Here is a 14,378-nt window from a genome sequence, read left to right as displayed (position 1 = left end):
TAGGCTTTGTTTTGTAAATATTGAGCGTGAAAGTGAAGTATGAGGAAAAAGCTGTGAAGTGAGTTCTGCATTCAGCGCGGGGACCGTCTCATTATTCTTGTAGAAAGAGCGTCAGCCTGTGGTAAAATTTTGTATTGCTTTAAGAAATGGCTTTGCCTCTATGTGCCTTTGCAACAACGGATGGTTTGCCGAAGTGTTGAAGTTGTTGGTGGTTTTTCATTCCTGGCCTCTGCCTGGTTGTTATGTGCTCTCCAGTTAACCATTTACGGCCAGCATGGTCTTGTCGAAATGGAAGAGAAGAGCAGACCTTTTTCACTAGATCATTTATGCTTGTGTTTTACAAGCTCCAAGTAGAAAACCAGCTACAACAGTAAAATAAGGCTGCTGAATCTATAAATTTCAAACAGAATAGTAAAAAAGCTCCAGACAGAATCAACAGCAATACTGGAACCGTAAGCAGTGTGTCAGGCTGTGCTGCTTGGCTTTTGCTTTGGCAAACACAGTGTATAATCACTGTCGGACATAATAAATACCAGTCCCGGTGGCAGAGCTTACAAAGAGTACTGGTTGCTGTGATGCAGAGAAAGTCTTCAGGAAAGATTGTTCATTTTAGGAAATCTTAAAGGCATGTGGATTATCAGAGGGATAAGGATCTCAGCTTCTAAGAAGCAAGACTTGGCCCCTGTGGAGAGATTTCGCCCAGTAAATACAAAATGATCTTGCTGATTGTGTGACTGTCTACATTTTCCGATTGAAGAAAATGTGAAACCGTAAAATATTTTATCTCAAAGGTTGTGTTCATGGAGCTGTATAAAAAGATGGCACTTAACTACCTATGATCTTAATAGGTTGTCAGCAAAACCATCCAAATTGTTCTTTCTGCTCTTCATTCCTTCTTTGCCCCCTCAAGGAGAAACTCAGGCTTAAATGTAAGGAAACACATGTGGGGAGAAACCAGCCCCACCTCAGCTGGGAAACTTTCCCTGCAGTACTGAAAATGCCTGGAAAGCCCAGAAGAAGATTTAAACCTCTAGTTCTCTGTTTATTCTGAGAAATATAAAAGATACTTAGAATAAAAATACCTATTAAAAACTCTTGATATTGCTGTAGTTTTACTCTTTCTCCCCCCTTGCTATCTCAGCTGTTTTAGATGATAGCTAGTTTGCTATCATCAAAACAAATTCTGGATGTATTGCTCTGTCATGGTGCTTGGCTTTTGGGAGTTCCATTGGAGCTTTGGATCTGGAAAGCAGTAGATGAGCTATTAAAAGCATATTAAAAGTTTATGGGCCGCAGGTATAAATATCTCTGGCAATATTCATGATGGACTGGAGATCCTTATGAGAAAACTCGGGTTTATTTCTTCACAGAACAACCTGCCTAGGAAGATACTCATCTTAAAAAGAGAGAGGTCCAATACACATTTGGTACTAAGAGACTAACTCTAGGTCAGATTAAGTGAGAACACCGATTATAATCTCATACTTCTCTAGAGGAAATGGTTGTATATGAAAAGAAAGTCAACTGTTAATCAGCAGCTAATCATGACCTTTGTAAAGCTTTCCTCTCCCCCTGCTTTCTGGTAGATTGTAACAATGAAGCTCTTAGTCTCTCGTTTTATTAATAGACTTGTTACATATTGCCATATTGCCTAAGCCTAGTGAGACTGAAACGTGTAATCTTATTCACGTGACACTCATTGTGTCCTCACCCCTGACTGCGTTTTTTCCCTGGTGTATCTGGTATGGCTTTGAGCTAGGGAAACTGGATTTCTACATTAAGATCTGGAATTCACATGGGTTTTCTGAAACTGAAGTCAGAAAACATCTGCACCACGTGTATATGCTTCAGTGTGCCATGTGTTTGTGATCCAATATACAGGTTACAAACCAGACTCATTCCTAAGTGAGTTATAAATTGTTAAATTGATTGTTTTGGGAAGAGTTTGATATGTTAAGGGGTTTTTTTTTTTCTTTTTTGGTATATAAGTCTTCCAACATAAACTATTTTTCTTGTGCTCTCCCCTCCACTGTTGGGTTTGTAGCACTCAGAAGGCAGAGGGCAACAACAGAAATCATCCAGGTCTGTAAATCCTTGAAATTTCAGCCAAGTGATTTTTATTGAAGAAAATATATGTTATGTTCATGAAATAAATATGTCTGTTGCAAGTCATATTTAATTTCAAGATATTTTATTTTCACTTTTCAACCTGTGTAAGAGTAATACCCTTTCTTACAGTACCATCTGTTCTCCTTCCTGAAAGTAACCTGGGTTGTTAAAATTATTTACCCTGGGGTTATATATTATCTTTCTTTGCATTAGAAGTCATTTGTTGACTTACTTCCAGCAGAAATTTTTGGGGAACAGAATCTCTAAATATTTATGCATGATGATACATAAAGGGGAAAATAAATAGCATTAAGTGTTTTGCATAATGCAAATTAGATCTGTGTGATCAGGATAAAACTGTCTTCTCTATTTTCTTGCAAGTATCTTACTTATGTAGTGTGGTTTACAGTCTTAAGCTGTAAGAGTGCTCACTGCAGATTTCCATGATGTCATACCTGATTCCGTATGAGATCCTTCTGAGCCAAATGAAAACAAGCATTTCTGTAGCAGCAGTAGCTTTAATGTATTGGCTGCTCATACCATATCACACCATCATGGGCTTTTTTAGGTTCCTACCAGAGGACTTTCTGGAGAGTATTTTTTGGTCAAAGTGTGTTTGGACTGCTTGGGTTAAACTTGAGCAGGTTGCTGAACAGGAAACTGACTACAAAGGAGTACCACTTCTGTATGTACTTTGAGCCTATTAACACTGGAGAGACTGAATGTGCTTATTTTGTAGGAGCTGTAATTTGTAATTGGATCTCCTAACACTAGATTACCAATATTTAGTCTCCCCTTCTTGTGATCTGTACTTTATGACCATAACATGATGATCACAGAAAAGCTGGCTCGAGGTCTGGTCTCCAGTGCTTGTTCCACTGCCGTTTCACACACGGGAGGTTTGTGGCTTTTTTTAATACTACCATGCTGATTGTTGAAACTGTTTTTCCTCATCACTAATAGTATGGTTTCTTAGTATAGTCTTGGTTAGTTCTGCCAACTCTCTTCAGTGCTACTCAAGGTTCCTCTGGGTTGGCAGGTGTGTAGCTTTTTCCTCTGGTAATACAGTCATTTTTTTTTAAAAAAATGTATGTAAACTGAAAGGCCACATTTGTAAGAGAATTGAGGACCTGTTGCAATATTCTGATTTCTCTCAAGTTCCTCTGTCTTCAGGAAAAATAGTTACGCTTCTATGCACTGATGCTCAAATGAGAGACTCTTAAAGAACTGTAAATGCTGTAGGGTGGTAATTAGAAATGACTCAAGCAGAACGCCATTTTTCCAGGAAAACCTGAATATTAACAACTCTCATTGATATGAAATGGTTGAGTGTTATCTTCCCAGAAGACAAGGCTTTGACCTACATGTTCTTTATCTTGGTATATTTTCTTTAATGGGAACAGGATGAATATTAAAGGAAGCTGTACATTTCTGCCTTTAATACACTAGAAAATGAATATCATCATTTAGAGAGGAGATTGCAATTCACCTTGTATTCTGGCAGTCCTCTACTGTCAGTGATCAGATCAAGTTTCTTCCTTTTTTTCTTCTCTGGTTTTGTTTCCTTTTTCTTCTTCCCCAGTGTGTTTTATTGAGGATGGCTTGAATCACAATCATTCCTACATCAGTGGATGTTAATCTACTGCTTCAAAGTGTTGGCTCTTTTGAGGAATTTCTGCCTAGCTTAAGATCAAATTGCATTTGTTATCATGCATATAGGTCTCCAGAAAGACAAATAAATATTTACTTATTAAAACACTACTGCTTCTGCTGAACTAGTCTTTTTATTGTTGATAAGAAATACACTTCTTTTGGGAGGTAAAAAATGGGAGAAAATGATAAAATAGTGTAGAGAGCAAGACAAAGTACCTGCAGCTTCAGGGTGTGATTTTTAGAGGTTATCAGGGGTTAGAACAGTTCTGTAACATTTGGTTAGAAAGCATTTGAAGTGCTTTCAACAGCAATGGAAGTACTAAGCTGTTCCCTTGATAAGAACTAAAATGTGCAGTTGGTGATTTAATGAGTGTTTCTGCAGTCTGTATATCCATACATTTTGTTTAGGTTGTACTCTGTATAGTTAACCCCTGTTGTGAAGAAAAACTTCAAAAGCTTGAACTGCATGTGTTGTGTTTTGTGCTGTGGTAGCACCATCTGTAGTACCTCCTGGCATCATTAATCATGGGTGCTGGTCACAGCAATATTGGACCTGAGGGAAACCTCTCAAATAGCAGCCAAGGATAGCAGAAGTCCCCAGGGCTGGAGCCCTGGCACGCAGTGACGTTTTGGCATGTCATGGGCTCTGTGTGGTGGCTGTCCCCTTCCCTTGGCTGTCTCTTGCATACAGTATATATGATGGGTCCCAGCTGCCCAGGCTGGAGGGTTTTGGGTTTTTAATAGAACATAGATTCTTACCATAGTTGGCATCTTTTAAACTTTGAAGAGATATTGGCAGCTAACTCAATAGAGGGAGCTCCGCTACTTTACTGTTAGAAGCAGCGCGTCTCAGCTTTTCCCAGACCTCTGGCTTCAGCCAGAAAGTTATATTAAAAGTCTTTGTTTCTTCACACTGTTTTGTAGTGGTAGGCTTTGTTACTGCAAGCGTCTTACTTTCATCACAGCCTTCCTGTTGCATGAAGGGGAAGGAAGGGCAAATCCAAATCACATACTAGACAGACCCAAAGAGATGACTCAATTAGAGACGTTCTCTTTTGCTGCAAGGCTTTGGGTGTTTTAGATGGATACACTACAGAATCAGGTTTTTAAGTGACACTTGGGGAGGCAGGTGGTGAGATTCATGGAGAAGAATTAGAATAAAAAGGGAGTATTTTCAGGGATGGAATGGGCCAAAAGTGGTGTGGCATGAAATAGGGTACAAAGAGGATAAGGAAAGGATCGTACCAGACTTATTGCTGTGGTGAGAGAAAGCTAGAACACTTCCAGTAAAATGCTAGGTAGGATATTTGTTAAAAAAAATCTGTTTTTTCAGTAAGTTCTTCTAGGATTTTTTTTTTAAGGGGAAGTGGAATATGTATGCCATTCTGTAAACATGGTCATTGTGAAAGAAGCCAGCTTAGGTGTGTGCTGGTATGCTTTTAACCCATTCCATGTCTTTAATGCAGAAAAGCATACATACAGAAAGCTGATAACTGCTCTGTAAACTTAGGACTTTATATTTTTCATCAATACTTTCCTTTTTAAAATATTATTTCTTATCAGATGGTTTTGAAACTAATTATGAAGTCCAATTAAAGAGCAGCACTCCTAAAAAAAATATTCTTTGAGTCACCTTCAAGTAAGCCTGTAATGAACTCAGCATTATTCTTCAATCAGATGAATCATGGACAAATGCCCTTTATTATTTCACTTGCTGCAGAAGTTTCATTTTTTAAATCAATTTTTCTCCAATTTAACTAAAGAAACTAACCATAGATAGTGGAGAACAAAATAGATATAGCTTGTGTACAGCTTGATTTAAGTGTGGCATTTTATATACAACTGACTTATTTCATGGTTTGGTTGTTTTGCCTTTTTAATGTGAGTTTTTGGTGGGGTGGGTTTTGGGTTTGTTTGTGCTGTTGTTGTTTGCTTGTTATTGTTAGAAAATGCAGTAATTTATTTTTTGAGAACTCACGGTTGAGCTGAGTGAGTTTTTCATGCTTAGGAAGAATTCCTAAGACTCATATTTTAGAGGATTGGCATAGTTTATCTCTGAGGTGGAATGGTAAATGTTCACTTTAGAGTCTGTAAATGGGTACCTTACAGAGAATACATGGGTTGAACTGGGCTTAAAAATGGGCAATTGAATGCAACTGTGAGATCTCAAAATTATTTGTGAGGTGCTGTTCTTTTAATTGCAGCTTCTGAATTATTTTGCTGTTGATGAGATAGCTAGAGTATTAATCTATGCATTTTTCCATTTTGGCATGGAATTTTTGTTTGCGAAATGTACAAAGCACCATGTGTTTAGCAAAGTGAGTTCTGTGACTTATCCACATAAAATCATGGTGTGTTGGTTTATTCTAGTTGTTCTGGAGAGTAGAGATGAACTTAATGGCCTTTACCTACAAAACCATACATGGAACAGGGAAAGGACAAATGGAATATTTAGGCAGGGTTGGGGAGCTTCAGTGTAGCTATGTAACTTCAGAGAAGAATGCTGAATCAATTTCTTCATTCATGATACAGCACATCAAATGCTTGCCTATGGAGAGGATGATAGGGTAGGTTTTATCTTAAAATCCACACAGTGACACCCCATTATGGGATTTGCTTTCTAAAACTGGGGAAGGTGGAAATTTCTGACACTGACAGCAAAGTAGTGCCCTGACAACTGGTGATGTAAATCCAGAAAACATTTGCATCTTACACTTGACAGCTTTAAAGGTTAGTGAGGGGATAAGTTTTCCAAATTTAATTCATGACTGAGATTTTTGTCAAGTATTTTTAATATTACTCTTCAGTTTTCAAACTGCTGCACAACTTGCTGCTAAACTTGAGCCCTGCCTACACACAGAAGCAATAAGGAAGTCAGTGTTATAAATGTCCCAGCAGCTTCCAGTTTGAGTGAATTATGTTTCTTACTATTGTGTTTCTGCACAGACAAGAACTAAGTGATTCAAAGCTTTACGGTTAGTAAAGTAATTCTAGTAATTGTGATTAGTAATGGAGTCCTGTGGTTTGAAACAGTCACCAATGTATGAGTAAATGATGACAGCTACTTCGCATTGCGTATGTTTATATTTTGCACCTTTGTTTTCCACAATATTTTTTGTTTTGTTAAATATTTAAAGCTTCTAGAAAATGGTTTGCTCTGGTAATTTTGCTCTTGACATGGTTTCTGTAACAGGACTTTTGGAGGGGTGACTATTCCATAGTTCCGTTTTACCTGGCACATCACACTGCTGTTGAATGATGCAACATGTTCTGTTTTACCTTTGAAGTTTAAGTCCTTTATCCTCAAGATTTAACCCCAGTTAATATGAGGTGCCCCACAGCAGCAAATTCCGAAGTGTCTGTATGAATCTCGGAGTGCGCCTTCTGGAAGTTCACCTGCAGGCTTGGTAAGGGTCAGGTTCTGGTATTTCATCCAGACTCCCTTGTGTCTGTGGGTCATTTCTTGTCACTTTAAGTACCCTGGGGTTGTAGGAACCCAGAGTGCAGAGAATATTTCTCTCCGTGTTTTGAGGGGTTTCACCTCCCTGAACAACACAGCTTTTGACCTCTGTCTGTGGAAAAAACTGCCTACTCTTAGAGAAGAACTAGAAACTACACTAATGTAAATTAGATGATAGACTTCTAGGTAAGGTTGTCACAGGGTGAAAAATTTAGAGGTTTTGGGTTTGTTAAGGTAGTAAATAGATAAAAGCAAAAAACATCAAAATGGAGGATTGTTGTTGTTCTCCAAACTTTCTTCTTTTTCTACTACTCCATATTCTGCAGTTCAAGTAGTTTGGGATGATTGGACAAAGAATTCCACAGTTCCTGGCTGTGTTATTAAATAATTGGTAGAAAAGTAAAATTAATGTATGTTTTAGTAACCATTGGTTGACTTACCTTTAAAAAGGCTGTGTAATCTTGATAATTCGACTTTCTCCTGTATTGTCTGCTTTGTGCTATGTCTGGGTCACGTTAGTGACTCTTTTTTTCTGATAAGACTTAATAAACAACTATCAAGAAGCAGCGAAGGCTGAGAGTCCCCATTTGTCTCTGGAACTCCTGGCAAGGACTTTAAAAACTCTCTCGCATCAGGAGAGGTTTGATTACAGCATGATCAGTGTCATCGAGTGTTAAATCCAAAACTTCTGCACAGCTCCCTGGGGCAGCAGGGGGAGGAGTCTAAAACTTTTAAGATAGTGGGAAATAAGTGGTATGTTGTAACGGTGACTACCATGGATGTATAGGCAGGTAAACCACTTCTTAGTAGATTCACAGAATATTTTCTCATCTTCTATGCCTCTTAGCATACTGCCTGCTCTGTAAGAAAGTTCTTTCCTTGTCTTGAAAGAGCCTTAAGCCCTTGGTATCTGCAGCCAGAAGGAAGGCAAACTTTCTGGCCTATGTATAAAACTGCTGGTGTATCAGAGGGCCATAAGAGATGCATTGTGTCTGCCTGAGAGCCAAAGGGATAGGAGCAGGGGAAATGAGAACTGTGGTTTTTTGGAGGTCTTGTGGGAGTGGGAATGTAGCTGGGTGTTGGGGCACGCTAGCAGTGTTAGGCTCTGCAGAGCCTGCTGGCTGTCGTCATCCAGTAACGGGGGCCTTGGTTGGAATGCTGAGGCAGCCACCAGGGCAGCACAGCTCAGTGTGGGAAGCTTTGGAGTTCTCTTGGACAGCATGCAGCTCAAGAGCCAGCAGGCAGGATCTCCCTGTAATGGTGGTCACCTGTAATTCCATGGTGGCTGTTTCATTTCTGCTGCCTAAGAGGGGAAAGATCTCTATTCCTCCCAAGCATGAGAAATTCCCACCTTTTGCTGGGGGCATGTTTGCTCTCTGACCTACTGCAGAGAGGTGTCTGCTTACTTTAGAAACATCTCACTTTTTTTTTTCTGCTCTGAATGGTGCATGAAGCCCTCTGTGGCTCACTTTTTAATCATTATGTCCATCTGCAAGTACAGCAGTGATAAGGAAAGATGGGTTTCAGCACATCCAGCATGCTCACAATCTTTGGCTCTCTTTCCATTGCATCAGTGGCACAGGGCATAGAGGAATGAATAACACTGTGTTTCTTCAGTGAATGCTGAATGGCTGAATGTGAGCTGCCAGCAGCTTTATCCAGAAAAGTGGGGTGTTGGGAGGAGTGATATCTGCACCCAGAGGAGGATAGGCAGGTGAATCATTTCTAGCTGGAATGCTCAGTCCAGTTTTATTTGATGTGGGAGTAGTTTTGAAGGCTGAGGTTGATGGCTCAGTCCAAAAGCTTGTCAATTTTTCTGGGCAGAAGTAGTATGTTCGAAGTGTTTCTCAAAATGATTTACTCTTAGTTTTACATATGGTTACTCCTGAGGGCCACATATGAGCTTCACACTGGAAATTTTGTGTATTTATAAAAACTTAGCCCTCTTGGTATGGTGGGATGCCTTGTTTCTGGTGTGGATTCTAATACACAAAAGTAGCATCCATAGCTTGATTTTACTTGTGTTTCAACTGGTTTCTAGTCTTCCTGTGAGGCGTTGTCATCTGTAAACAGCAACAATTGTTCTGGGAAGCTTTTCATGTAAACGTGAGAGAGCAGAGTGCTGAGCATGTGGGGACCATGACTCCTTGTGAGGAGGCTCTCTTCATGCAATAGAGTCAATATTTGCTATTTTTTTGGACATGATGTACAGTACAGATTTTTTTCATGACCACAGAAGGAGGTTGGTGGCTCACAGACTGCAAGTTCTGTGACAGTGTGATAAACTCTACATAAAACTTGAGGGACCCTGTTAATTAAAAATAGAAACTTTAAAAGGAATATTGCAATGAAAATCTCATTTTCTTGCTGGAGCTTTTCATGATGCCTGAAAGCGTTTTTTAGTTGGCTTTTAAGTCACTTCTAGTTCTGTTTTTTGCATTTTCTTTTCCTTCTTTAAAGCTGAACTGTGTCTTTAGGGAAGGATAGCTACTAGAAAACCAAAAGTTTTATTGAGACTTGCATTAATTCCAGGTGTGAGGTTATGACCTAAATCTTCCAGCTGCTAATAAAATGCTAAGCTCTGCAGTTTTCCATTATCTTCCTCAACAGCAACTTGAAATTTAAAAAGAACCCAAAACCCAGAGTTTCTTTAATTCCCTCTGGTTGGGGAACACTGAGGACTGGATGAAGATTTGGTGTTGGATGGGATTTTTTCGGTTGGTTTTGTTGGTTGGATGTTTTGTTGTGGATTTCTTTTTTCCTTTAAGTATAACTTAATGAAAGAGGAAATTGATCAGTGTTCTCTGAAAACAGTGGCACCATATGCCAGGATTTTCAAACAGTGGTATTTGTAGAAGCTTTTGTGAGCTGGGACTGACAGTGGCTTAGGAGAACCATTTTTCCCTTGGACATGTCAGCACTCCTGGGTTGTTAAGTCGGGGTGGAAGTACCACAGCGTACATTTCATTTGAAAGAATTTGAGTGATCTCTGGTACTTTAGTGGTGAAAAAATCATATGAGATTTATGTGTCTTGTGGCATTTGCTTGAAGCTATGCTTCAGACATAATGGACACTTCACATCCTTTGGCTGCTTGGCAATGCTTTAGTTGCAAGTGCAAGGCTGGATAGTTTGTATGGTCTGCTTCTGCAATGGATGCACATCCTTGATAATTTCTATTGACAACAAGCTGTTGGTGAGTCTGGAATGCTTAATCTTCTGCAAATCATGTTTGCAAATATACCAGATGAACTGTATGTTGAAGAGCTCTCCCAGTGTCAGGGATGGGTGAACTTTGCCCTGCAAGGCTTGGAGCAGGGAAGTTTCCTTGTGATCAGAACCTGAACAGCATGTGTCCAGGTCAAAGAGCTCAGGGACATCCAGCTCCCACCACCATTTGCTTCAGGAGTAGCAATTCCTGTGAGACACTATTTCTTCCCTGTGTTGCAGGAAGGGACTAGGCTGAGTGTTTTGTGACTCTCGAGGCAGTCTGACAGTGTCAGCTGGTACCACCAGCTACTGCTGCAGCTGAGGAGCATCAGTGTCTGTGATTTAGCCTTGGACTGAACCCTCATGTGGGCTTTAACTATGCCTTCTAGGTGCTCTATTTTGTATATTGCCACATGTGATCTCTTCTATTGATGACACACACGAATGAAGGTTTAAAATTTTGTAAAGTGAGTTGGATGCTAAAGCTGTGCTTTACTGACGTTTTATTTTGAGGGGAGTCTGAACCTGACTTTTCAAAATCATGGGAAAGGGAAAATGATGCAAAGATTACTTAAATTCTTACCCACCAATTTTTATTCTTTTGGCAGCTGAAGTTTAAGAGAAAAGGTCTAGATTTCTTGTTTAAAGAAAGCAAAATAACAGAGGTATTTTTGATTTATAAAGCACTTGAACATCAAAAGATATTTGAGAATGTTTCAGGCTGAGAAATAGAATTTTTTTTTTTTGCTAACGTATTGTTTGCTTAACTTCAGTGTCATTGACTAGTGTACGTCTCTATGTTCTGTAGGCTTTGGAGAGTGAAGACTTTAGAGGTCGGAACAATTAAAGCTGGAGCATCTAGGATTGCAACAGCAGCACTTTGGATCTTTGACAGGGTGTATTAATGTGTCTACTTAAAAGTTCACTTTTCTGTCACTGTTCTGTAAGCAAATATTTATGACTGGAACATTTACAGACTAGAAAGAGAAGTTTGCTGTCAGTAGTGGTGATCGAGCCAAAGATACAGATCAGCATCTCTGCAGAGTGGCATACCCAAATAAAAGGCAAAGAACTTACTTCCAGCATATCCAACCAGGTATGTCCCTAAAGCCTGTGAAAATAAATAAATAAAAATCATGGGAAGGGGTCTTTGCAATGCTGACCAGGGAGGATACAATGTCATTTGGGAAGCTGGGACAGAAGAGACAGACAGTGCGCGGGCAGGAGGAGCTGTAGCTGGCGTGTGTGGGGCTTGCATGTCTTGTGGCTGTGAGTTTCTGGAGAACAGTCGGCTGAGTCTGAGGGCAGCCCTGCTTTTGGGTCAGGGTTGTCATGTCCCCTGCTGCTGCAGAGACGGGGAAGGAGTGTTGGTGGTGGAGAGCCTGGGATGGGAGAGCAGGCAGGCCGTGGCAGGAGGAAGGAAGCAGAAGGCCCTGGCACAGCTGCACAGAGCCGGTGTGTGCTTCCTCTTCCCCTTATGTGGATGGGGGAGGAAACTCCTCTGCACAGAAAGGGCAGCTGGATTTGGGCTTGCGAGTGTAACAAGTTGTGACAGGAGAACAGAAAGCATTCTGAGAAATGGTGGGGTTGAGGAGAGCCCCTGATCAGAGTATTTTGAGGGAGAGGAGCAGGGGAGAACCCAGTTTCAAGGTAGGCAGTGCCTGCCCTCCCCCGTCTGTATCTTCGCATGCTCCCCTGGGTTTGGCAGTCACACCCTTCCCTTTCACCTGCCATAATTTAGCAAGATGTCCCTTTTGGTAAAGATCATGTTACTGCCATGTCACCATGTTGTTCCTCTTCTGTCAGCCACACAGCTGAGTGATATTTCCTGTCTCAGAAAGCCATCTCTGCTTCCCCACAGGGATTTTGCAAAGCTGACACGTTCTTACACTGGGAATACGTGCCTTGTGCTTGTAGAGCAATCACCTGGACTAACACACCCTTTATAGACAGCCTCCCTTCTCCATCTAGGGGTCAGGACAGATAAACTGAAAAGCTCTTCATACTGACAGTCTTTTTGGGGGGAGGCCCTCAGTGATTTCGTCTAATTGTCATAGGAGTCTTGGTGTATGGGGTAATGTGTCAGGGAAAGGGTATCATGTGCTGAGCATAATCAGTGGGTGACCTAAATGTCTGTCTCTGTGCTGTTGGGCCACCAGATGTTCTCTGGGGTGACTCACACCTTACAATGTGGGCATTCAAGGTGGTCAAAAATCTCTCACTCCTGGCAGGAAGCAGCCTGTGTTCTCACAATGCATTTTTACCAGTTCTAAAGAAATGTAACATTAGTTGTTTAATAAGAACATTGTAATAAATGCAGATATATGATGCACTGTTGCTGAAATTGCAACAGTCAACTATTTTTCTGATCTAAGCCTGTTCATGCTGTGTCTGGACTGAGGTAGGGAGAATCAACCTGTGGTAGTTGACAGGTGCTGTAAACCTATAACAGCAGCTTTGCTTAGTTACTAAATCCAGAAACTGAGCTAGCACAATAGTGTTGGGCCATGATCCAGCATGTGTTTGAACACCCAGTTTTGAAATTATTTGAGTATTTTAATAGATTCTTAAGGACCTAATTTTTAGGATTGAGATAGCAGGGCCCATGCAGAGGGGGCACAGGAGGATACAGTAAACCATGGTGTAGAGGCTGTTAAGATGCTAGATACTGGCTGTGAGTCATAGGATCTTCTGCTCCTTGCAGAGTGTGTTGAGCTATCATGACTTGCAGAGAAATAGTTTAGGTAGGGGATTGATCTAGTTCAGTCTTCCCAAGACTGATGCAAGTTCACCTCTTTGGCTGACTTTTTAAAGCCTCCATTTTTAAATTGCACGCACATGGTTTTCCCATCTATAAAATATAATGTATGAGAATGAATATATATTTTTTTTTGTGCCTGTCAGCAGGGAATAGGCAGCTTACTAAGCTTTCTTGAGTATAATTTTAAATGGAGAAAATGCTTCTATATAAACTGAGATTATCTCATCACAATATTTTTATGATAGTTAATTAAAATGTGAGAAAATCCTTTAGAGCAGATTTGCAGTTTTGTGACTTTTATGAGACTTAACATGAGAGATCTATTTTTATAGTTATGCCTTCTTATTAGTTTTGGGATTAGGATATGTTTAAATGCATGGCTATCAAATCCTGTGATGATTACTTGTTTATTTTGCAGTGTAGACTAATTCAGTTATGGTCCCATTCATGTGGTTTTGTGTCCCACTTTTCAACGAGATATTGTAGTGCTTTATTGTTATTGCTATTTAAAATAAACTCCCTGAATAGTTTTAATTTCAGCTTGTATTTTTTTAAATATTAAGTTTCAGTGAAGCATATTTGATTAGATTGTTGTGAATAATGGTCATTTAGGTTGTTCCAGCTCCTGGACATCCATTTTCATTATACTGGAAGACTGTAAAATGTAAGTGAAGGAAGGATCACTGTGACTAGCTGCAAGAGACTTAAATACTTAAAAAGTTGTCGAGACATAAATAAAATCCTGTAAAACCTTGGCTCTCAGTGCATAAAACTGTGATAGGAAGCAAGACCTGTAGAAAATTTACTGGGATAAAGCAGGAGTTATTGAAGACTGGCATGTGCTCTGTTCCCTTTGCAGTGGACAGGCACGTCAGTGGAAGATTGATCTCTAGGCATGGTGCTTTCTACTTGAACTCGTCCTCAGTCTAAAGAAAGAATGGGCTTAAACAAATATTTTTTTTGTTTTGCTTTGACCATGCCTATGATAGCATGACAGCATGAATCTTTTAATCACAGGCTCATCTGTCATCTCAAATAACACCTGGGAGTTTTTTGCAGAATTTCTCAGTCTAGGAATCATTCCATCAGAAGTGAATGTGATGAGGATTCAAAGTCCTTTGCCTTGACCTATTTGTGTGAGTGACCATGGGGAGAGACTTGTGCTCTAGGCCAGCAGGAGATTATG

General features: G+C 40.1%; 1 protein-coding gene across 3 annotated transcripts in view; it reads left to right on the top strand.

Annotated features, from left to right (window-relative positions):
* Window positions 1–14,378, top strand: part of ALCAM (activated leukocyte cell adhesion molecule) — a 118,310-nt gene that overhangs the window by 1,182 nt on the left and 102,750 nt on the right. The window contains exon 1 of one of the 3 annotated variants that reach the window (XM_048293786.1): window positions 2,921–3,008. The exons of the other annotated variants lie outside the window; for them this stretch is intronic. Within the exon in view, the coding sequence (XP_048149743.1) occupies window positions 2,936–3,008 (73 nt within the window). The 5' untranslated portion in view covers window positions 2,921–2,935. Of the gene's footprint in view, window positions 1–2,920; window positions 3,009–14,378 lie in introns of those variants that run through there. 3 annotated transcript variants of the gene reach the window in all.

Source organism: Corvus hawaiiensis, chromosome 2 (genome assembly GCF_020740725.1).
Source record: "Corvus hawaiiensis isolate bCorHaw1 chromosome 2, bCorHaw1.pri.cur, whole genome shotgun sequence".
Lineage (NCBI taxonomy): Eukaryota > Metazoa > Chordata > Aves > Passeriformes > Corvidae > Corvus > Corvus hawaiiensis.
Note: the sequence above shows the minus strand (reverse complement) of the source record. Positions and strands in the feature narration are given on the sequence as shown.